A 26,629-nucleotide genomic window follows, 5' to 3' on the forward strand; every position below is an offset into this window, starting at 1 on the left:
TGTCTATGGTAGCAGCTCACAAAAAAGGCTTAGACAAAATCAGGATATGTATTGACTCAAGAGATTTGAACAAAGCATTGAAGAGACCGTATCATCCAATGCCTACAGTCGAAGAGGTTTCAGCTCTAATACCAAATGCCACAATTTTTTCTGTCTTGTATGCAAAGAGTTAATTTTGGCAAGTGATGCTTGATCGCATATCCTCATTTCTAACCACTTTTGTTAGTCTTTTTGGCACATACAGATTCCTAAAGATGTCATTCGGAATAAATTCTGCAAGTGAAGTCTTTCAGTGTGCAATGGAGCAATTTTTTTCGGATTATCCTTGTGCCATAATAGTAGATGATTTATTGGTTGGAGGCAATGGTGAGGTGGAGAATGACAGAAACCTAAAGAAAGTTCTAGACAGAGCATGTGAAGTAAACTTGAACCTCAATCCTCTGAAGTGCAAAGTCAGACTTCCAGAAGTTATACATGTAGGTCATTTATTTACCAGTACTGGCTTGAGAATAGACCTGACCAAGCAAGCAGCTATTCTTGAGAAGTCAGCACCAGACAATGTGCAAGCTCTACAGCATTTCCTAGGCATGGTCAACTATTTAGGCAAGTTTATACCAGACTTCAGTGAGTTGACAAACACCTTTAAGAGAGCTAACACACAAAAATCTTGCATGGTCATGATTGGAGCAACACCAGAAGGCATTTGAAGACCTTAAGCAGAAAATTGCTACCACACCTACATTAAGATTCTGTGATGTGAACAAACCAGTCACTCTTTACTATGATGCTTCAAAATTTGGTCTTGTTGCAGTTATACTTCAACAGGGCAGACCAGTAGCCTATGCTTCTGAAACACTTACCCACCTGAGATGCAGTATGCTCAAATTGAGAAGGAGCTTTTGGCAATAGTATTTGTATGTTTCAAGTTTCATGATTATATTTATAGTTGAGTTATTCAGATCAAAACTGACCACCAACCTCTAGTTACTTTTCTAAAGAAGCCTATGCATTCGGCTCCAACGAGATTACAAAGAAATTGCAAAAGTACAACTTTGAAATGATCTATATGAAAGGCAAATTGCTGATACCTTATACAAATTTCCCAGAAATATGACTGAACAGCTTGACGCAGATAATTTTGATTTTGACTTGATGGCAGTGTGTAATTTTTCTACCACTAGACTTGATGTTAAGAGATCATACAAAGACTGATCCAGTTTTGCAAAAGCTCAGTCACTGCATTGATGTTGGATGGCCATCAAAGCAATCTAGTGTACCACCTGAAGTGCAAACCTATTTTCCAAACAGAGATGAATTGTTGATGGAAGATGGCATTATTTTCAAAGGTCCTAAAATTGTTGTTCCTACTTCCTTACAACAAGAATATATCCAGATTTTGCATCGTGGTCACCCCGCATCCTCTAAGAGAAGAGCGAGAGAATTGGTATTTTGGCCTTCATTACCGAAAGACATTGATAAAGTAATTTCTTCTTCTTCAGTGTGCAATTGTACTAAACCGCATTTGCAAAGAGAACCATTTCAGCTAAGTCCAGTTCCTGAACTACCTTGGTCAACAGTAGCCACTGATATCCTCGAGTGGAACAATCAAAACTACTTAGTTTTGGTAGAACCTTATTCAAACTGGCTTGAGATTGATCTCCTACCTAATCAACATCCACTGCTGCTATTACTAAGTTAAAATGCCATTTCTCAGTCCATGGTAGTCTGCATAAAGTTCTTTCTGATAATGGTACTCAATTTACTAGTCAGTTGTTTCAGAAATTTGCATGAGAATGGGATTTTGTTCATGTCACTAGCAGTCTTGAATATCCTCAGTCAAATGGTCTAGCTGAACATGCAGTGCAAAGGAATCACTTGAAAGGTCAAAGTGGGACAATACCGATGAGTTCTTGAATTTGCTTAATCTCAGAAACATACCCCGTGACAATATTCTTGGCTCACCTGCTCCAAGACTACTGTCCAGACAAACCAAAACTACACTACCCATTAATTCCAGTTTATTGAGGCCTAAAGTTAGGAACAATAAAAACATCAAGGCTCAATTGTTTAAAAAGGTTAATATCCAGAAGTCCAGTTACGACAGATCAAGCAGATTACTTCGTCCATTGAGGGAAGGAGTAACAGTTCAAATCCAGAGGATGAAAGGTTTGAACCGGTCAAGGGATCTGTGCAAAGCTAAGATTTTACCTGGTAAACTCCGAGGGTGTGGACTATAGGAGAAATCATTGACATCTTCCTCCTGTACCAGAATCATCATCATCATCACAACATTGTTTCTGTGATGTAGATGAATTGGAAAGTAGTATTAGAGAATAAGGACCTTAGTGAAGCTATTGGGGTGAAGCCTAATTTTGTGTATAAGAGAGCATGTAATTTAAAATATTTATTGGAGCATGTTAAAGAAAGTAACAATAGGCTTCATGGAGGACCACTAGGTACATTCCCTTGTAAAGGTTGTAAATGTTGTAGATTTATCTACCCAGAAAGTAGTTTTCTGTTTAAACATACTAATTATGTTTTTGAACCTAAAAGTAGGTTTAGTTGTAAGAGTGTAGGTTTAGTGTGTCTTGCTACTTGTTGTTCCTGCCATTGTTTTTACACTGGGAAGACAACAAGAACACTTGGTTGTCGTATCAGTGAGCACATAAGGGCAATACAAAATAAAGATATGAATAATGCTCTATCAAGACACAGTTTGAATTGTATTTCATTTCGAAAGTTGTATTTTTTAGTTATACAGGAAGTTGATTCAAGTAGTTTTGTTGACCAGTTTAATAATTATTTAGAGTTTTTAGAACTTAGATGGCAGGTATTTTTATGTGCTGATATGTACAGGCTTAAATGAAACTATTTCAGTTAAAAGCCTGTTAAAATATAAATGTATTTAGGTTTAAATCAGTATTTATTGCTTATTTGCATGTTTATTAAATGATACAGATTGTATTGATTGGCAGTATATGTATTTGATTGGATGACTGGTTTGTGATGTCAATGTACTCTGTTTTTAAAAGGTTGTGATTTGTAGTATGTTTTATCCTGAAGACGTTCTGTAAGTAAAAGAATGAAAGCACTTAAGTTTATTTATTTATTTTTACATTTGTTAACCGGGTTAGTCTGTGTGGGTTCATAGAAGCCCTTTTTCAGCAGAGACCCAAGGAGAAAAGCTCCGTAAAAAAAAAAAAGTTTAAGTAAACAAATAGTAAGAACAAAGATAAACACAGATCACATTTTAAGTATACATACTTCTGAAGTAATTACATAATATGCAGTAAAGGAATATATATACTGGATAGAAATACGATACAATACATATATGGAAATTTTGACGTAGTATGGCAAGAAACTAAGCAGAAATATGGTAAGACTAAGGTCTAATACATTGCTGAACCAAGGTACTGGGCATGAAGTAAATAAATATACAGATAAAGTTGTGTGAACTTTGGAAGTTAATAAATAAATTAAAGAACAGTAATAAGGGATTATGGGAATTGAGTGTAACATGAGCTTACTAGTATGGAATATGATGGAAAAAAAATGCGTAGGTAGTAGTAAGAGAGAGAGAGCTAGAAGAGATACAGTTACGTTAGGTTATCCCTGAATATTTCTTGGATATTAGTTTAGAGCATGGACATATCCAATTTGATAGGAAAAAAGATTTAAGCTATTTCTTGAAGGCATTTTTGTCTTTAAGTAGTCTAAGGGCTAAAGGGAGTGTGTTCCAATTTTTTGCAACTGAGTGACAATAGAGTATTTTCCCAAAGGTTTTGTTTGGCTTATGAACTTCAAGAAAGCATTGATTAGTACTTCTTAGTGGGAGTTGAGGAGTATAAAGTGTCAGAGAATTTGCAAGGGATGGGCAGGATTTAGGATTGTTTAGTATATTGTGGGCTATAAGGAGTTGGGATTGAGGCAGTAAGTTGGAAAATTCAGGCCAGTGTAAAGCCTTTAATGAGAGGCAGTGATGGGATTTGTAAGGCTGATTTGCAGCAAATCTGACTACTTTGTTATATGTGGTTTCTAGTTTGGACATTAGGTTACTCTGTATATGGGTAAGAATAGGTGAAACAGAGTAGGGATGGTAGAAGCAGGGACTGGGCAAGGGATGGCCTGGATGCACAGGGAAGAAAGTTTTTGTGACGGTAAAGCAGACCTAGTTTTTGGTGTTTTTTTATTGAGCTATGAATGTGATGGTTGAATTTAAGTTCATCATCAATTATTGCTCCAAGGAGTTTTGTTTGGGTGTCAACAGAAATTTTAGTTCCATTAAGGGATGTTACAGAAAAGTTCTGTTTTGCATGTTCCAGAATTTTATGTAGGAAAAGTAGTAGATTAGTTTTGCTCACATTTAGCAGGAGATGGTTGGATTGTAGCCAGTTTTCAATAGAGTGGAGTGAGTTTTGTGTAAGGGATTGAAGGTTTACTATGTTGTCAGCAGAGTTGATGATGGTTGAGTCATCAGCATACTGAATAAGATTGGATTGGTGGCAGGATGAGAAAAGGTCATTGGTAAATACATTGTAGAGGAGAAGGCCTGATATTGATCCTTGTGGGACCCCTGTCCTAACTGCTAGAAAGGGGGAATAGGAAGAGTTCCATCTACCAGCCTGGTGTCTGTTAGTGAGGTAATCACAGAACCAGGAGGTGGTGGAGTTTGAGAAACCTAGGTTGGAGAGTTTATGGTGATGTATGGTATGTTGAATGCTTTCATCAGGTCCAGAAAGAGGGCTGATGCTATTTTGCTATTATCCCTGACTTGAGCAATGTTATTAGTAAAGGATACAAGAGCGGTAGCTTTGCTATGTGTGGGGCGGAAGCCATGTTGAGTTGGTGTGAGTAGGTTTTCTTGTAGCAGATGATTAAGTACTTGCTTATGGATGTGTGGTCTTTTTCAGCAACACTCGGTGGTTTGGGGTCTTTGTTTAATTAGAGTTGTTTTAGCCCTTCTTTTATTCAGTTCTTGACCTGTTCAAAGGATGCCAGATGAATTTCTGGTTACAGACTACTGTGACAGAATTTGTTGCCATTGTGGTAGTCCACAAAAAAGACTTTTGCTCTGCAGAGTGTTACTGTCCACCCTCTTGATAAAGAATCCAAAGTGATGGACAACTAATTGACACATATGTTGTACTTCTAGGAAAAGCTGGCTGATGAGATATTTTAGTCTGTTGCCAAAGAGAGACCTCAACAACAAGCTATTCTTGCAGGCAACAATTGCATCCTTCATATCCGGTCTCACCATTTGTTTGGCACAGTATTCAATGAATGGTACAGCTAGAGCAGTATAGCTAAACACTTTCACTCTTGGCTATGCCGTACTAATTTTGCTGAAGATCTTAGAGTGTTTTTCCTTAATCCACTTTGATGCATATGCCTTATGTGAATTGCTTGGTAAAGAAAAGCTGGGGAACATGGAAAAGGAGGGCAAAACCTTCATGACTGTTGGTGTGAATTTCCTGACTTCATAGAGCCCCTTCTCAAGAATGCAGCACAGTTAACATCACTTATTGTACTGGTGGTGGTGTGCCAATAAGAACAAGGCAGTTAGAGGTTTTAGATGAGCAAGTTTAGCTATGTGAACTTACAGATTACATACCACTCAAAGACAAGAATAATCAACAGCATCAGTGTGACTGCCATCCTCCTGTTGGCATGTAGCATTTGAATCTCTGAAGATTTGCTTAATTGCCTGGAAGCAGTTGGGAGTCACCTATCCCTCCATTTGCCTGTGTGGCTTGCCAGCACACAGGTCAAGTGGATTCAGGAAATAATATTCAGAGGGTACACCATACCCTTCATTTTCCATTGCCCCATATCCTACCCTATCATTTTGGATCTAAGCAACCTCAACAAGTTTATTCCCAAGGAAATACTATGGATGGTCATTGTGGAGTCCAAACTTCTTGCCTGCCAGAAAGAGACTGTATGTGCTGTTTTGACAACTGAGGCTATGAAATCCACGTAAAGATTACTAAGAAGTCTAATAGGATTCTGCACTTCTGAGTTTAGAACCAGCCATCATCAGTTCTGGAGTCTTCTATTCAGTCTTGCCTCAGCCACTATGGTGCTTACCAAATGTATGCCTTTAGTTGCAGTGAACCAGAGTCTGCAAAAGCTATAGATTAGTCTTCTTACCTAGCTGCACTGGCTTTAGACAGACTAATTGCATTGTGAGAGTCTGTTCTAGAGTTTTTCTAATCCTTGGGGATTACTGTAAACATTGCAAAGTCTCATAAGGAGCCAGCCCATATCCTGACCTTTACAGAATCATTCTTGTCACTTTGTCCTGCAAGACCTGTCTTCCATTAGACAGGATTCTTTCTTTGCAATTGGCAGTATCTTAATTACTTTATTCTCAGATAATCAAAGCACGTTTGCCTCACAACACTGGGATTCATGATAGCAACAAATTATATAGTCTGTCATGCTAGGTGTTCCATGAGGATCCTTTAGTGGGCTCTGAAAGGACAATGCTCACAGTTGACAGCTGCATTGTTTTTCCAGGCAAAAGGTTCCCAGGCATGCAAGACACACTTGTAGTAGTGGTCACATGCTCCTAATCTGTTTCTGTGCAGCCCATTTTAACTTTCTCCCCCACAGTAGCTATCACAACAGACACCTTTGCCTTAGGGTTTGGAAGAGACATTTTTAAGGGCAAACAGCCCAAAGTGCGTGATCAGCAACAGATAGTGGTCCTCCTCATTCTAATGTCATTCCAGGACTCCTTATCTTAGCATGTGTTTGCTGTCCACACTGACATAGTGCCAATGTCATGCTGTATAGTCAGGAAGGATGGGAACTTATCACCCCACCCATGCTGATAAGTGATGAAGGTAAGGAAATGGACTTACCTTCTAGAGAGTCCAGCTCCATAGTTGGCAGGCTCATTCATTGCTTACTGGTGTCACAGGACTGGTCTTTTAGCCTGTTCCTGGGGAAGCCTTGATGTGACCTGTTTGTATCCCTGACCATCTTCAACTGCAGCAATTTTGTTTTCTGCCCATCTTCCAAGGGAATGCCACAGGCATATCTTATCCAGAAATGGCCTGCTGGACTTCAACAATTTCCTAAGCTTCTGATGTCATTCAAAGGGGATCCATTATTTGTCTGCCTGGGACGACATGATCGACAGACCACGATGCTTTGCCAGAGATGGTCTGCACCTGTCGCCCCTGGCATTCAGGTTACTGGCTAAGGCTCTGCCACCCCTACAGTGCCTTTTTTAGGCAAAGTTCATACGACAGCACCATCACTGTAACAGGTACAAGCATGTAAAATCTGAAGGTAATGCTACTCAATGCTAGAAGTCTAAACCTCAAAATGCACTCTCTCGAGGCACTCCTAAAAATGGAAAACATCGATATCTGTGCAGTAACTGAGACCTGGTTCAGGGCTCCAGAGAGCATCCCTGCAATACCAGGCTACAACTCTTACCACACTTTTCGGCCACCAAACCAGGACTGAAACATTAAAGGTAGAGGAGTGTCCATATTCACCAAGGATATTCACAACACGAGGCTAGTTGCCCAACACGATGCATCTGAAATTCTCCAGGTGCAATTAACACTAGATAAGACTGCAGTCCAAATTGTAGCTTGCTACAGATCTCCCACCATGCCCCAAGATTCTCACTACACCTTTCTAAACATACTGGAAAATAATAAGATACAACCAAACACCCTAATACTGGGTGATTTCAACTACTCTGCTATTAACTGGGAAAACTACTCGTGTACCAACACCTTTGCCCTACGGTTCTTGGAATTTGTAAATTCCAATGCCCTGGATCAACAAATCCTTAGTCCCACCAGGGGCTCCAATATCCTAGACCTGATCATTACCAACATGGGGAATCGATGCTCCACACCTATGGTCACCCCCTCATTGGTCAGGTCTGACCATAAGCTAATCACCCTTGACATCCACATCCCACCCCCACCCTCCAGTAAGGAAACCTCCGTAAAAAAATTCTCCAAAGCAACTTCATGCTACTCAAGTCAGAAGTGACAAACTTCATGACACCCATGCAGACAGGAACTGAAAGGTCGACAGCTGAATAATACACTAAGGCACTGTATGAGCACATCCACTCGTGCATGAATCATGCCATCCCCGATAGAACCAAGATGCTGTCCTCCAAAAATAGGAAACGAATGTGGTGGTCCCTTGCCATAAACAATCTTTACAACAAAAAGAAGAAACTGTTGCAGAAGAGAGGAAAATCCCAGGATGCAAAAAACTCCCTTACTGGCCTCAGTAAGAAGCTGAGATCCCTCATAAAATCCTCCAAAGCTAGTTAGAAAAATAAAATTGCCAAAGATTCCAAAGACAACCACAAGACATTCTATAGCTATGTCAAGACTCTAAATGGCAATGCTCAGATCTGCTCTGAGCTACAACAGAATGGCATTAATTATACTGATCCCAAGGATATTGCCAATATCCTGGCAGATCGATTCAGTGCAAACTTTACCCCCTCTCACCCCCAAAAGGGCCCATCTCTGTACCAAAAGATTTCCCAATTCCAGTAATAACAGCCACACAGGTAAAAAATGCACTCTCCAAAGCTAAGAATACAGCATCCATGGAACCAGATGACATTCCAGGCTGTGTACTACATGAACTACAGAATGAACCGGTACCTCACCTAAGTGTCATGTTTAATCACAGCTTCTCCTCAGGCTTCGTCCCCACTGAGTGGCGCACAGCTGCAGTTATCCCACTCCACAAGGGGGGATCCACCTTGGATCCTGGGAACTACCGCCCCATCAGTCTGACGAGCCTGATCTGCAAGGCCATGAAAAGTATTATCATGGAACTTATAAACAAAGACATTGGCAACCTTCAAACACTGGACCCCATGCAGTTTGGGTTCGTGAAGGGCCGATCTTGTCTCCTGAACCTGATTGACTTCTTCAAATCAGTCTCCAGAGCAGTAGACAAGGGTAAAGTCGTCCACACAGCCTATCTGGACCTCGCCAAGGCCTTCAACACCATCCCCCACTCTGGAATCATAGATAAACTTACTAAGCTGGGCATTAATCCCTACGTCACTCGATGGGTTGCCAACTGGCTTACTGACAGAACCCACACTATAAAAGTAGTCATCTCCAAATCCAGCTCCAGACAAGTGACAAGTGGAGTACCTCAGAGTTCAGTCCTGGGACTGCTCTTGTTTGGCATCTACTTCTCTGAAGTACAGGCCAACACTAAGAGACTCTGGCTAACAAAGTTCGCAGATGACTGCAAACTGGGAACCATTATTGAATCCCCAAATGATCTGGATATTCTACAAAAGGGCCTTACAGAAACAGATGCTTGGTGCCAGAGTCATGGGCTCAAGCTCAATGCCAAGAAATATATAGTTATCCCCTTTGGGAAAAAAGCATGCACCCATGAATTACCACATAGGTGGCAGTACACCAAACACTGAAAGTGTGATAAGAGACTTAGGGACACGGGTTGACAGTGATCTCACCTTCGATAACCACATCGCCACAACAGTCAGGAAATCCTTCTATGTGGCACACCTCATCACTAAGGGCTTTTCATCCAGAAAAAAGGAGGTCATTGTCCCACTGTACTCATCCCTCATTAGACTCATTATAGAATACAATGCCCCGTTTGGTATGTACCTCTCAAGACATCTGCAACAACTGGAAAGGCTGCAGAAATACCTTACTAAAAGACTCACAGGCCTAAAGCAGATGTCCTATGCTGACTGTCTAAAAAAACTCCAGCTATACTCTGTCACATATCGTCTACTCAGAGGCGATCTCTGCTTAACATACAAGGCCATGTGAAACCCAGAGCTGTTGGACATGCTACACTTAATGAAATCCAAATCCCTCAGAGACCCACGCTCCAGGGATCTAAACCTTGTTATCACAATGAACAAAACATGCTGAAGGGATAGGTTCCTGACCCAGAGACTCCCCAGACTCTGGAATAGACTGCCCATACATGTCAAGCAGAGTGCTTCTTTGGCCCTCTTCAAAAGGAACCTTGATGATTGAATGTGAGTTAGGAAATTCACCCCAGGGATCACGTCAGTCACCCTGCTAGACAGGGGTCCAGGGAAGTAAATACTGTGGGAAGAAATAGCCAGGGAATTGTTATTGCTAGGCTTGTATAGGCCCTAGGGCCGATAGCCTAGTACTAACCTATGAACCTATGGACTTCCTTGCACTTTCACTCATTTGTCCTCATTCTGAAGTTCATAGAGAGAGTCAAGCAAAATAAATTTATAATCATTCTTTTAGTTCCATCCTGTACTCAGCAAGTATGGTTTCCTCTGCTTCACCTCTCATTCTGGAGAAGCTTCTACATCTGTGCCTTTCTTTCATAATGTCTTCCTTCCTATGTCACCACTCCAGCAATCGACAGCTGGATTTTCACTCCCTTTGGTTAATGGCCAGAAACCCTTCATACCCTCCTAGGATAGTCTACATTCTTACTTCTACCCAGAGACTTAATAACAGTGAACCATAAAAGAGTAAAGGACACACTTTTCTGTTTTGCCATTTCAAAAGGGTTAGGCCCTTTACACCTCCTGTCTCGGCTGTTATGGATTACCTTTCCCATTTATTTATATATATATATATATATATATATATATATATATATAGATATATAGATATGTATATGTATCTATATATATATATATATATATATATATATATATATATATATATATATATATATATATATATATATATTATATATATATATATATATATATATATATATATATATTTGTTTACCAGGCTAGTGCACTGATCTTAATGGACAGTTTGCAGGCACAGCCTGGTAAGAAATTAACAAAAGATATTTACAGATACAATGATATGCTATACAATATATGTGTATTTGTAGACAGAAAATATGTTACATTTAGTTCAAGAAGCAGTTTACAAAGTCAAAACATGGATGGAAAAATGAAATTATGCTTAGCAGAGCTTTTTGGATAAGATGTAGCCATAATGACTGAGGTGACTTATGTATGGTACAGTGATAACAGCATATCATTATATAGAGAGGTATGAAGACATTAGAAGAGGCAAGTGAGAATAGTTGCAGGAAAGGATACCATGGAGAGAACATTTGAAGAGCATTCTTTAGAGGTGTATTCCAGATATGACAAACTTTTAAGGATCCTGTCCCTTCTTCAGACTTGTATTTCACATTGGAAAAATTTGAGTTTGTCTCTTTTTGAACCTGTTGTCAAAGCTAATTTGAAGTACTTGTCTTGGAAGATGCCTTTTCTATGGGCCATTTCTTCAGTAAGAAGAATTTCTGAATTACAGGCTCTATGTGTCAGTCCTGCTATTGTGAATTTTCACAGGGATTGAGTGTCACTGTGGACAAAACCATTTTTTATGCACAAGGTAGCCACTAAAACAGTCCTTAACAGATCTATTTATTTGCCTGTATTTTTTTCTGAACTATTGTACTTGAAGACAATACTTAAGCAGTGAGCATTGCACGGTCATTTACAGTCTGTTCAAATTTTATTTGGACAGAATCAAGTCATTAAGAAATCCTTCACAATTATCATTTTCTGTAAAAGAAAAAAAAATAGCATAAAATGGTAATCTGTCCAAGTGGGTTACTGACTGTATAAACTTAATAGTGAAAAATACAATAAAACAGTGCCTGTTGTGTTGTGCCTACAGCAGTTGCTACATCTCAGGAGTTTTTTAGAAAAGCTTCTTTAGATGATGTTTGTCACCTGCTACTTAGGCTTCCCTGCACTTTGCATATTTTTGCAAGACAATACAATCTAGATGAGATCTCTAGATTTCAGTCAGAATAAGCGTGGGACTCTGTCGTACTGGTTGATGAGGATAGAACTTATCATGCCAGATACAAAAGTCACGTACATAACCATATTGACAGATATGGATGAGCAGGTCCATCCTTGTCAGCATAGCCAACCTCCTTCTCCCTGCCACATGGCAGAGATGTTTTATTATTGTGTTTCACTTTTAAGCTGCTCGCATAAGAGACAGAGGTGGACATTGTTGCTGTTGTTGTTATTATTATGGGTAAAGGGTTGGTAGCCTGAGAAAGTTTCATTTGCATAGCTGACTGAAAGTCTGAGGTTTCAGTCTTACAGGTTCACAAGGCTGTACCTAATCATACAAACTATCTGTATGGTAAGTACCTGACTTTCATCTGTATTTGTCTAACAGGCCACCTTTAATTTGCATGAACAAACAGGCTTACAGAGGCTGACAGGAGAAGGTAAGAAAAGTAGTTAAATTAATGTGATTTATTTGATCTCATAATGTGGGCATTTGTGTACATAAACGGGTCATTGAAACATTCATTTTGAATGTAATATGTTGTGAGTATGGCAACACATTACAGGGGGAGTGGACAACATAATTTTCAAAAAGGAAAAGAAGACAATTATGAAAACAATGTCATTCCAAATTGGTACTTTTTACTATATCTTACATTATACAGGAAGTAGATCACTGATCTCTGCTGTATATAGTCTACTTTAACTTTAGTAAAACTTTTTGAGTGTTCTACAAAGTTGTTTTCTTGAGAAGAGAAAAGATCGCCTAGATCACCCATTGTCAAAGTTATGCCTCAGCAAGCCCAACAGCAGTCAGAAAAAACACTTAACACCATGTATACTGCCCCTGTCAGTGGAGCCCCAAACACTAAGCCCCTAAGGCAAGCAATTACACTTCCCAGGACTCTCGTCTTAAAGAACTTCATTGTAAGATATATTGGTGCCCCTCTAACTAGGCTGAACAAGGAGAAGATAACTTTTAGTTGCTCATCTGTAGTGAGAATCCACCAAATCATACATGCACTCAAGTCATTACACCACAGGTATCGGTGTGATTCCATCATAGACCACGTAGATGTAAATGACCTAAGAGGTACCTCCCTGGACTATATGAAGAAAGACTATGTGTCTCAAGCTGGTATGAGCCTAGCATTCAGCAGCATATTACCATCACTGAAGATGATGCCATAATGTGAGCAAAAATGACTGATTTCTACAACTGGCTGTTTTTCTGGTGTCATTCTAAGAGGATCCAATGTTTGTCAGCTTAGGAGAACATGATTAACAAACCACATTGCTTTGCTAAGGATGGTCTGCACCTCTCTCCTCTAGGTATTTGAATACTAGTTAAAAGTTTATCCATCCCTATAATGCCTTTGTTAAGCAATACCAAATTGACAAACCTGCCAACATAGCAAGATCAACTCAGCTGAACTTCAAAGTGTTACTGCTCAATGCCAGGAGCCTAAACAAAAAAAAACTACACTCACTCCAAGCCCTCCTCACACTCGAGAATGGAGACATCTGTGCAGTTACCGAGATATGGTTTAAAGTAGCAGACAGTACCCTGGCAGTGCAAGGTTTCAGTGCCTTCCACACTTTTAGACAAGTAGCTGCACAGAAGAGGGCTGAAGGAGGAGGTGTCTCTATATACAGCAATGACAAGCAAACCCCTAAGGTGATCAAACAGGATGATGTGCTGAAGATCCTCCACGTGCAGATCACCATAGACAAAATCCCATACCATATCCTAGCCAGCTATATGTCACCCTCCATGTCCCAAGAAACTCATAATGCGTACTTGAACTTACTGGAGACACTTACCATTCAATCTAACACACTACTCATGAGAGACTTTAATTACCCGTCTGTAGTTTGGAAATCCTACACAGCCTCACATCTACAGGCACAGAGTTTCCTAGACTTCATAAATACAAACACCCTTGACCAAATTATGAATACACCCACTAGGGGCTCTAACATACTGGAACTTGTGCTTACAAATACGGAAGAATGCTGCACCCCCATGTCTCACCCTCCCTAGTAAGTTCTGACCACAAATCTGTCTGCTTCAAAATCAAAATCAACTCTGTAATCCAGTTAAAGCCAGTAACAGTTGGGAACTATTCCAAGGCAAATTACCTTTTATAAAGTTATAGATTGTCAAAACTCAGTGCCCCTCCTAACCCAGAGAACTCTGCAGCCTATGCTGAACTGATGTCAGAAACTTTGTACAACCATGTCATTGTCTGCATAGATGCTGCAGTACCTACCAGGAGTAGGTCCAGGACTATCCCTAGGAACAAACTACCCTGATGGTATTCCAAAATTAAACAGCATATACAACAAAAGGAAAAAAAAATATGGTAAAATTCAGGAAAGGAAATTCCCATAAAGATAGAAGCTCACTCATCAAAGTAAATAGGCAACTAAGAGGGCTAATTGAGTCAAGGAAAGCCAACTTTGAGGGTAAGATAGCCTCCTTGGTGAAAGTTAACCATAAGGCCTTCTACAGCAATGTCAGAAACCTCAAGAGCAAACTGATGGTTAATAGTGCCAGATTCACTGAGCTTGGCGATATAGCAAACCTGTTAGTGGACAAATTCAGTTCCAATTTTTAGGGTCATCTCACCCACAACCATCCCTTCAAAAAATACCCTCAAACATACCCCCTGTAGTTATAACTAGGGAACATATACTGGCTGTACTCACTAAAGCCAAGAACACAGCCTCAGTGGGCCCCAATAACATCTCAGGATGCCTTCTGAATGGTCTAAAATATGACTTATCAGGGCCCCAAAGTCATTATTTAACTATAGTCTTAAAACAGGCTTTGTGCCATGTGAATGGAGGACTGCAGTGGTCATCCCCTTTAATAAGGAAGAACCTTCAACAGATTCTGGAAACTACAGACCCATTAGTCTGACTAGTCTTACTTGTAAAGTCATGGAAAAAAATGTCATGGAAACTATCAGTAGGGACATAAGAGACCTTCAGACACTGGATCCATCTCAGTCTGGCTTTGTCAAAGGAATATTTTGCCTACTGAATCTGGTGGACTTCTTTGAAAAGGTCACTAAGGCAATGGACAAGGAGAAAACGATGCCTACTGCCTACCTATACCTGGCTTTAACATTTGATACAGTGTCCCACTCGGACATTGACAACAAACTTATGGAACTAGGTATAAATCCCTTAATAATGCACTTGGTCACTATCTGTGTCACTGATAGGACCCAGGAGGTTAGAATCAGTCAACTCTACAAAAAGGCCAGTCACCATGGAGTCCTCCAGTGCTTTGTGCTGGGCCCACATCTCTTTGGCATCTGCGTCTTGGATGTCAAAGCTAATGTCTAAGGCTTTTGGCTGACCAAGTTCACAGATGATTGCAAACTGGGAGCAGTCATTGAGTCCCACCAGGATGAGAACACCCTTCATGAAGGTCTAATATAGACAAACATGTGGTGACAAAGCCATGACTTAAAACTCAATACAAAGAAATGCATTTTACAACCTTTTGGGAAGTCTACCAACCCAGAAAACTATGTCATCAATAAAACACCCTTAAAAGTTTATTCACTAGTTAGGGATCTGGGAACGTTTGTAGACAGCAACCTAGCCTTGGACCACCATGTGTCCAAGGTAGAAAGAAAATCCTTCTCTGTTGCACAACTTATAAGCTAAGGCATGACACCTAGGTCCAGACAGGTCATCATATCACTGTACTTGGCCCTTATCATGCCCATCATAGAATATAATGACCCTTCAGTATGTACCTGACCAGGCACATGCAACAGCTGGAACGTCCACAAAGATTCGATGCAAATAGAGTACAGGGAGTAAATACAGTGTCTTATGCTGATCATGTCAGTGTCCTGTCCCTTTACTAGGTATCATATAGACATCTGAGAGGTGATCTTTGCTTGGCATACAGGGCATCCCTAAAATGCACATTCACAAAACAAACAGCATCAGAACTACTACATTAAAAGACCTAAATTTTGCTTGCAACATAAATAGGACATGTTGGAGAGGCAGATATGTTTTTGAGAAAATTCCCATTCTCTGGAAAAAGTTCCCTATCCATGTGAAGCAGAGTTCCTACCTATCCCTTTATAAGTTCAAGTTGGACCTATGGATAGATAATCAGAAATTCACCCCAGTCTGCCACCTATGTCTCTGATGGACATAGGCAGTCAGTAAATCACCAGCTATGTAAATCAAATTTGTGGATCACATTTGGTTGCAGGGCTAGGCTTATAAGAGCCGTAGTGGTCATTAGCCTAGTATATACCTATGAACCTATGAAAAGAGATAGGATGAATGACAAAGTGGTAGAAAGCTGCTGTCTAAGTTTGAAGACCGCTTGAAGAGGCAGCATCATAAGCAAGGCCAGTAGTGAGTGATGCACAAGAGGGATCTGCCTCTGCACCCTCTTGAAAATGGCTCAAACACAGTATGTCAACTTTTGGACAGGACTATATGTGTACTGGCACCAAAGTATTAAAGAGACTATTCAGGAGGGCATTATTAATTTTCCACTTATTTGAAGAAATATTAGGATTATTTTGAAAAGCACATTGCTGCAATCTTTGACAGGAAAAATAGAAGGAGCTTCAACCTTGTGATGATGAAGCTGCATAAAGCAGGGGAGAAAGACACAGTCATCATAATCAGTCCAGTACTCAGTGTGGAGCTCCTGTGTCCTGAGCCAGTGAAGTGCTGGAGAGAATGCAACCAACTGCACATTGATTTCTGTTCATGTTAAAAGTCATAGTGAAGTTTCACTTTCAGTATGGTTTACAATAATTCCAGAAACTTTATCAGATTTGGGACATTACCTTTATGAAAGGGAAACAAAAGAGGGATACATAATTAAGATATGGCTCCTGTTCCGCTGGAACAAATGGGCCAGTCAAGTAAATGCAAAAGAGCTATTGGGTTAAAGCAAAAAAAGAAAGAGATCTGGAGTTAAACTACCTGCAACTAACATTTTAATTGTGTTTCTTTTCATAGGTGTTGCCTTCTTTACAGAGCAGTTGGAAAAGTATCACAATGAGCATAGAGCTGCACTTAGTATTAGGCACAAGAAAAACTTGGGCATGCTGCTAATTGATACAATGCAACTCAAAAATAAAATAATCCCATCACCTTTACGCTGCTTAGAGGTGAGTCACAAAGAGTAAGTAAGTGGACTTGGCAAGTGTAAGATTATTTAATATGGGAAGCATATAACTGAAACTGATATAACAAGTGCATTCATTTTGATATTAAAATAATTTTTGGTCAACAGTAATATCATTTTTTTCACCTAACTATTTCATCTGAAATCATCTTCATTTGATCTTCAGTCTGTGGGTACAGGCACTAACACTGGTGCTGAGTCAACCATATCTAAGCTACGGTGCCAAAACTGAGCTCCTCCCCTACCCATCATGCCCCCTCTCCCTCATTACCTCAGATATCGTTTGTCACCATTCAAGCAACAAGTGGGTTGACTGAGCTCCTGGATTCTGAGCATTTCTAATCTAGTACAGCTTTGCTTCAAGGACAGACCTCCAGAAAAGCAGAAACTGCCAGATTCTTCCCCATCTCCTGGGGAACTTTCCCCTAAAGCCAGGTCAAGGCTGTCTTCACCTCCACCAAGGTTTTCCCGAACCTCCTGAGATCCCATTGGCCTCACCCAGGCATTCTTCCAGGCCTGAGTCAGTGGCTTCCTCTGCCAGATCGTCCTGGAGTTTGTCAGCGAGAGAAGTAGACCATCTGATGAGACAGTTTCTGTGGGCCCAGATCCAGCTGGGCTCCTTCCCACCCCCTCCCCTTCAGGAGCGGTGGGTCATCTCCATGTCTTTACCAGCCATCCTCCTTTTCAGAGCCATGTGGCTTTGGGGCCTGTGGATATCAGAACATCTGGCATCGAGGTGCCTGCATCAATGTTTTTGGTTTCTTCGATGCCAATCATGGCCTTCAGTTCCTCTGCACCTTTCACTTCAGTGCTGGAGGGCTCTCGGAGCTGTAGTCCTTTCGGCGGTGGGTCTCAGGGGTTGGCGTCGGCAGGAAAGTTTTCGGTGCCATCCCTTCCTCTCAGTGCCTCGGTGCTGAGCAGCTCAGCACAGACTCCCCCATCGGCACAGATGGGATTGGGGGTCTTGGTTCCTGTGGCATCAGGCTCCTCAGCTCCGAGGGTTTCGGCACTGATCTTCTGTTCTCCGTCATTGTTCAACTTGGTGGAGAGGCTTCTAGAGACCTCCATGTTGAGATCCTCGATGCCACCCCCTCTAGATCCTTTCTTATCTCAGCCAGAATCTGAGCCCAGCATCTTCAGTCCTCCACTTCAGGGACAGTCTTCTCTGACCCCCCAGGCTACCCTCCCTTTGGAGCCCCAGGCTTCCAGTTCTTCCCTGGAATCCCCCCCCAAAGGAAGTCCATCAGAAGCATGCGTGCAAGAGGAGACACCTTGACTCCACCCCAGAGTCTGTCACTGAAGACACCCACTGGGAGGAAGGGGAGGGCTCTCCAAGATCTCCACCTGACGATGTCTCTTTTGGAGACATCATGGAAATACTGTGACGGAAAGGTGGCTGGTCCTCCCAAATGTCCAATCCAGATGAGTCGATGTTCCTGGAAGTGTTTGGAGCAGGCCCATCTACTTCTTGGGTAACCCACCCCCATGGACCCCTTGGTTGACCTGATTGCCTGCAGGGAGTGGAAGGAAACAGACACTGTGGAACCAAGTACCCAAGCATCCTGATAAAGTATTAAGCACTGCTCAGGATAGAATGCTTTGGCAAAAGAGTGTCCCTGTTGATACCTTGATGGTTGCAGCTGCCACCAAAATTCTGTCCATCCACCTGACAGGGAGTCGAGAGCAATAGACAGGTTGAGGAAGTATGTTTACACTTCAGCGACCTTCTTTTTGAGGGAGCTGAATTATATGGCACATTACCAAGCTACAGAGATCACTCATTAAAGAGGTATCTGCGTCTACCCCAGAGTCCATGTCTGCCGAGGAGAAGAAGATTTTCTCCTTCAGACAGGCTACTCTTAAGGCCATTTCTAACACCTCTATGAGACTCCTCTCCTATGCTATGGAAGGCACATCTAGAGCAGCCATTTCAGGCATCACTACTAGGCGTCATGCCTGGATAAGACTCTATAACTTTTCTGAGCCCTTTAAGGTGATCTTCATGAACACCCACTTTGACGGGTCGACCTTGTTCAGACCATCCATGAAGAGACTCTGACCCAGTGTGAGAAGGATGGCAAGACCCTGTCTGCCATGAGGATCCACTTCTCTATTCCTCAGCAATCCTATTCCAGGTATCACAGAAGTAGTAAGAAGCTGTTGTTCTGGAAGTCCAGGACTTTCCATTATGACACACTGGCAGACTCTTCTCATAGAGGCAGATCGGGGAATGATACATTCAGACACTACCCTAGAGGCAGAAGGGCTTCGAGGGACTAAGGGTCTTGGGACTCTCTTCCAGACAGACCCTTCCAGTGACCCTGAATAGTTGCCTGACTGCTCCACCCTGGTGGCAGTCGGGGGGTCATTTTCCTTATACCCATCATCCTGGGAAGCCATCATGACAATTCGATGGGTACAGTGGATAATATCCAGGGGTTATTTGATCCCCTTCCTTCATCCCCCAAGATCCTAGAAAATTCTCCCGGATGTTCCACCCACTCACAGGTAGGTAGCCAATCTGGAAATCTCCAAGCTGCTTATCAAGCGAGTCATCCAGCCCATCCCTCACAGAACTATCTGGATTGGGCATCTACTCAAGGTTCTTTTTGGTGCCCAAAAAGATGGGGGGGGGCACAGACCCATATTGGACTTGACCCGCCTAAACAAGTTTGTCACCATGATGAAGTTCCGGATGGTTACCATTCAATCCATCCTTCTGTACCTGCAGAAGGACTTCTGGATGTGCTCAGTGAACCTCCAGGACGTGAATTACCACACAAAGATGGACAATTACCACAGGATGTTCCTACGCTTCTGGTCAGGAGCCAGGCATTTCCAGTTCAGGCTACTCCCCTTTGATATAACCACAGCCCCCAGAGTGTTCACCAAAGTGGTACCAGTACTTGCAGTGCTTCTCAGGCTGCAGGGAATACAAGTTTTTCCCTACCTGGATGACTGGCTCCTAGCTGCACCCACCAGACATCAACTTCTTCAAGCTAGAGGCCAGTTTCTCCAATCAGTTTCGACCTTGGGCATCATGACAAACTTTCAAAAATTCAAGTTGGAACCGTTCTGTTCTCTGGAATTTATCAGAGCATGGTTAAACACTTCTCTGTGCAAGGTCTTCCTCACCAGTGACAGGATTTACTCTTTTCAGCTCCACGTTCGTGTTATCCACAAAGCTTCAGCAGCTCAGATTCTTCAAGCCCTAGGGTCCGTGGCAGCAATCATTGTTATTTTACCCCTTGCAAGACTGCACATGTTTATTCTTCAGTGGATCTTAACCATACAATGGTCTCCTCTGGACAAGCCAATGTTGCATCCCATTCACCTGTCCAAAACCTGCACATTGTCACTTCTGTGGTGGTTAGACTCCCAGAACTTGACAGAAGACTGCCCTTTTCTGGCTCCCTCTCCTGTAGCCACAGCCACCACAGATGCCTCCTGGCTCATGTGTAGGGGGGCACTGGCTGGGATGGACTGTTCAAGGGACGTGGTCAACCTTAGAGACCAACTTACACATCAGCGTTCTGAAGATGAGGGCAGTGCTTCTGGCATTGTAGCACTTCATTCATTTCTTCCTCAAGGAATGATTATGATAAAGATGGACACCATTTCAATGGTCTGGTATATCAACAAACAGCCATGAGATTGTGGGAATGGGTGATTTTTTCCGACCGCTTTCTTATTGCAGTGCACATTCTGGGGAGTTCCAACATCTTGACAGACAAACTCAGCAGGACCATACTATCTCCTCACGAGTGGTCTCTGAAACAGTCAGCGGCGGACATGATCTTCCAGAAATGGGGTCAGCCTTGCTGTGATCTCTTTACCTCTCCTTCCAACACCAAGTGCAGCAAGTTCTTTGCCCTGATTCCCCCCAAAGGAGGACTTTCCAGAGACCCTCTAGCTTTGCCCCCAGTCTGCTGTATGCTTTCCCTCCTCTTCCTCATATGTCAAAATTTCTTCAGAAGGCAATAAGGTTGAGGTGAGGATTGATCCTCATTGCTCTCTTCTGGCCTTGTCAGGTTTGGTTTCCTTTCCTTTGGACTCACAGAGTCAGACCTCCCTGGATTCTGGACCCTTGTCTACATCTGATATCCAATCCGGAAGGTGATTATCATCCGGATCTGAAAAGCCTGACACTCACGGCTTGGCTTCTGCAGTTCCAGTAATGGCTAGAGTTCCCAGGCTTTCCTCCCCTGTGAAGCACATTTTGCTTTCTGCTCACAAGTAATCTACCAAAAAGATTTATGTTAGCAAATGGAAGAATTTTTCCACTTGGGTGTCACAACATTGTATAAATCCTTTTACTGCCGCCATACCTTCAGTCTTAGAGTTCCTGGCCTGTATCTTCAACCAAGGCACTAGTTCTTCTATAGTTAAAGTCAACTTGCTGCCATCTCCCATTACCATGTAGGACTTAAGGACTCATCTTTAGCTGTTTTTAGATTGTGCAAAGCCTTTCTGAAAGGTACATTTCTCTTACGGCCACCAGTTAAGGATTCTACTCCCCCTTGGGATCTAATTTTTGTGTTACAAGTGCTGGTGTCATCACCCTTTGAACCATCTGCAAAGATGGATCTACAGTATCTGTCTTGGAAGACCGATTTACTAGTGGCCTTGACCTCATCTAAGCAGGTTTTGAAGTTACAAGCCCTTTGCCTTCAACTTCTGTATCTCATATTCCATAAGGACCACGTCTCCCTTAGACCAAACCACTCTTTCATGCCCAAGGTCGCTTCTGAAACAAACATTAATCAGGTCATTCACCTTCCCATTTTCTTCCCAGAGTTCCAGAACAAAAGGAATATCAGTTACATATGCTTGATGTACATAGGCAGCTTTGTTTCTATCTGGATAGAACCAAAACTTTCAGAAAGTCCAATCAATTGTTTGTCTCATATTCTAAAACCAAATTGGGATATCCTGTCTGTAAGGTAACCATTGCAACTGGATTGCTAAATGTATCACATTTATTTAAGACAAGTATAGTGTGCCTCTTCCTTTCTCAGTAAAAGCACATTCTACCAGAGCGGTCTTTACTTCATCAGCTTTTTCATCCAGAGTACCAGTGGTTGAGATATATGCTGTGGCTACGTGGACTAGTTCTCACACCTTCATATCCCACTACAAATTGGATATTTTATCCTGGAACAGAGCTTCCTTTGGTCCCGCCGTGCTCCGAAATATCCTTCCATTGGGCCTCCCGGGGTACAAGTAGCTGGGAACTCTGTCCCACAGGTCGAAGATCAGATGAAGGCAACAATTTCAGATAAAGAAGTTATGTACTCACCATAATTTTCCATCTGAATTGTTGCTCTTCATTTATCTTCAAACTTCCCTCCCTCATTTCCCCTTCCTTAATTAATCTGGCAGAAGGGGCCTCCCACCCTTTCTCTCTCTGATCTCTAATTGGGGTGGGGGGTGTGGTAGTAGTGATCTCTCTGTGTTATCTTGAGCAGGTGCTTGGTTTTCAGGCAAACTCAATCTGAAGTAGTGAGGGAGAGCTGGGCATTATGGGTAGGGGAGGAGCTCATTTTCAGCACCGTAGCTTGGGTATGGCTGGCTCGGCACCGATGTCAGTGCCTATACCCACACGTTGAAGAAAAATGAAGCCCAGTAATTCAGATGGAACATTATGGTGAGTATATAGCTTCTTTTTTTAGAGGAAAACTGTAAATTTGGAACAAATGAAGAAATGAAGCAGAGCTCTGTGGGCTACACTTATATTGCCAAGATCATATATTGAATAATAAAGAATGAAAGTACCATCAAAAAAGTTGTTGAAAGCCCACTCTGACTCTGCTGATTTAGCATTAATAGTTGACCCTGCTGTTTCTTTCTTGTAATCATGTGAGCTTCTAATAATGAAATTTTAAACACTATTTTTTTACTAATGGTGTAAGGCTTAAGCCAGAGATCTTGTGAAAAGATGATTAAGACAGCAGCATGCAGTCTTCCTCCAACAGAACATGGACAATTAACTTTATTGCCACTTATACTAATAATTTACTTACTACCAGCTGTTTTCTTGGGAGTGGACTAAGTCTGTGTGGTGCATCTAGAATCTCACTGCCACTTGTTTCAGACGCATGGGTTCTGAAAGTCATTCAACATAAGTGAACTCAGCAATAGGAGTTCCCTACCTCTTTTCCATGGAACTCTTCCTTGCCAAGTAAGCAAGGTATCCATGTTTCCTCCAGTTCTGGAACAAATTTGATCTTACAGTCATTGACCAAGAACCTGCCTGCCAGATGGGCTTTATTCAGGGATTTTTCTGGTATTACAGAAGAAAGATGACAGTCATCACATTCTCATTGGCAAATATTTCAGACACTTCTTAAGATTTTCTGTATCTGACTTAACATTATCGGTTCTCTGTCTTTCTCTTTTGACTATCTTCTGCTCCAAGAGTATTTACAAAGTATCTGATTCCAGTAATTGCTTATTGCAGACATCAAGGCATTCATATTTTTCTAGATTTGGACAATAGTCTTACATTTGCAGACTTTTTTTCCAAATGTGAACAGTCTATATTCAGAATCTTCTAGTCAGTCTGTTTTTCAAATGAACTTACTGAAATCTCTCATTCTCTATCACAAAATAGTTTTCCTAGGATGTCTTTTAGATTTTGCTCCCAGAACAGCTTTTCTTCCTCCAAAGTATAGATGTTTCAACAGATCTTCCTGAGTTTTTTCCAGTCAAAACCAAGTATCTGCCAGAGAAAAATCTCATAATTCTGGAGAATGTGGAAGCAAAACAGTCACTATGTAAAACTAAAAGGAGTGAGGATTCAGTGGAAAAACTGCAGATGGAATGTGGAAACTTTTCAAAGAGAAATTGTTTGAGTGCAAAAAAATAAAAAAAAAAATGTTTAACATCAGGATCTAGGCATACAACATCAGGCAGATATATTTCCATAAGAACAAGATATCTGATTAAGGTGAGAGACAAAAAAATATAAGAAATGGAAGAGCGGTCGAACTACAACTTTGAAAACTAAAATAAACAAGCTGGACAAACAGATTAAGCATAGTGTGAGACAAGATCAAGAAAAATTTGAAGAAAATGTATATAAAGATATTGAGCATAATAGGAAATATTTTTATAGATACATAAAATATGGAAGGAGTAAAGACACAAAAATTGATAAACTGTGTGCAGATTCTAAAATGTATTCTCAGACACAACGTATTACATATAGATATATTTACAAAATCTTATGCAAAACAGTTAGGCTCCACAAATGGGGTGTTAAGTTGTCCTAGTGACATCTAGGCAACCCCAGATACTGGAATCAAATTAGATTATATTGAAAAAGAAATGTGCAAACTGGATCCAAACAAAGCACAAGGAGGAGACGGAATTAGCAACAGTGAGCTGAGAACACTTCAGCAAGAACTTACAGTACCATTATATCTATTATTCACTAGGTCATATAAATATGGGGAGATTCCTCAAGATTGGAGACGTGTTTACTAAACCTGTTTTTAAGTGAAAAGGGAGTAGGACAAACCCAGAGTCATATAGACCCTTAAGTCTACTTTCATGCTGTGGAAAAATAATGGAGAAAGTAATATTGGATAAGTTATTGTCAGAACTGGATAGGTTGAGACTTGAAACCATATATCACAATGCATATGTTGAAAACAGATCTATTGCCACATGTAACGTGATGTTCTATAACAATATAATAACAGCTATGAATGAAACATTGTGCTCTGATGTAATTTATATAGATTTAACTTCAGCATTTGACAGGGTCATAAACAAAACACTGATCAATAAATTAGTACAACAAGGTATTGATGTACTCTTGATAAGATGGATAGCTGCATGGCTTACAAATAGGACATGGCAAGTATCATACAGCAACAGTACAGGCAAAATCCTTGATTACAGTCAGGGTGTCCCACAGGGCTCTGTCCTAGGCCCTTACTTGTTTAGATTGTATCTTTCAGACCTAACTTTTTCATCTGAGGTATTCTACAGTCTATATGCAGTTGACCTGAAATTGGGTAGACTGATTACATGTGTTACAGATAAGGCATGTCTGCAAAATAACGTGACTAAATTGACTATTTGGACACAGAATAATAATATGCTGATAAACACATCAAAAACTAAGCATATGAGACTTGATAGACATAAATTGAAAGGTGAATATTTAATACACCACACAGTGATTGAAAGTGTAGACTCATTTAAGGACCTGGGTATGTGGGTTGATTCAGCTATGAGTTTTTCCTAATCGTATCAGCCAACTGGTTGATGATAGTTATAGAACTATAGGTTGTACAAAAAGATTTATAAAGTCTAGGACATCAAAAATAATTAAGTAATTGTTTGTTAGTTACATTAGAACCAAACTTGAGTATGGAATAACAATATGGCAACCTTATAAGAAAACAAGCATGAGTAAACTGGAAAGAGTACAGCAGAAATATACCAAGGGTGGATGTGAAAATTTAAATTATTATGAAAGACTAAAATATCTGAACTTGTACAGTGTCTCTTACAGCTATCCAAGAGGAGATTTTATTCAGGTATATAGGGTTTTTTAGTGACAACTACCTCTGGGAATGTTTGGGGTTAACAAAAAGTGCTAGAGAATCTTCAGACAACTTGAGAGAGATTCTATAGGAATGAGAAGTGTACTAACTGGTTGCCTGACAGAGTAGCTGATGCATGGAACAGACTACCAAATTACATTAAAGCAAGTACTAGTCTAGACATTTTTAAGAACAGCCTGGATACTCATTATGGGAACAAGTGTTATGGTATATTGGCAAGCTAGAAGGGCATTAATGCCCGTGCTTGAAATATTTGTATGTATGTATGTATTTATGTCTTTTATAATTCTCTTGATTACTGTGGCTAGACTTCACATGAGGAAAAATCCAGTGGTACCTCGAAGCAGTCTGGACTCAACATCTTAATCCTTTATCTTTTTAGATTCCAATTCTAGGGTTTGTAAGGAGGGAGATTCTATGGTGGGTAGACCAGTTCTCTTTTAACTGAGGTCACCCATTTTTCTTTCTGCCTTCTCTATAGTCTATCACAGTGGATGTTTTAGACCTTGTGTGGATAGTGCTTTCAAAAGGAGTAGAAATGCATGCAGGACAGACAAAAGCACATAAATGTCAGAGAGGTGTCAGCAGTAATAAATGCTTTACAAGCCCTAAATCATCTCTGGTTTCCAGAACCAAGACAAGTTTTTACACAGAACACCACAGTGATATGGTACATAAACAAACAAGGGGTTCCACATCTTATCCCGTATGCAGACTTGCTTTGATAGATTAGCAGATAGCAACTCAGCTCAGTTTGACTCTTCAGGCTTCATACATTTTGTCAGCGGAAAACATTGTAACAGAGAAGGTAAGCAGGAGCAGTGCAGACCCTCATGAATGGAAACTTCACTTGGGAGTTTACCAGAAGTTGATCCAACTGTGGGGAACACTTCAAGCAGATAATGTTTGTTTCTTGTCAGAACAGGCAGTCAAAGAAATTCTGCTCCAGGATTCCTTCCAAACAGGTCTGAAAGACAGATGCATTCTCATTCTCATGGATGGAAATGTTGCTGTATGTCTTTCCACTGAATTCTAGGGCGC

General features: G+C 41.0%; 1 protein-coding gene across 1 annotated transcript in view; it reads left to right on the forward strand.

Annotated features, from left to right (window-relative positions):
• Window positions 1-26,629, forward strand: part of DNAH6 (dynein axonemal heavy chain 6) — a 5,071,261-nt gene that overhangs the window by 569,934 nt on the left and 4,474,698 nt on the right. Inside the window, exon 14 of the mRNA XM_044059309.1 lies at window positions 16,841-16,992. Within this exon, the coding sequence (XP_043915244.1) occupies window positions 16,841-16,992 (152 nt within the window). The remainder of the gene's footprint in view (window positions 1-16,840; window positions 16,993-26,629) is intronic.

The sequence above is a fragment of the Protopterus annectens genome, chromosome 17.part0, assembly GCF_019279795.1.
Source record: "Protopterus annectens isolate FY-2018-M chromosome 17.part0, PAN1.0, whole genome shotgun sequence".
Taxonomy (NCBI): domain Eukaryota; kingdom Metazoa; phylum Chordata; order Ceratodontiformes; family Protopteridae; genus Protopterus; species Protopterus annectens.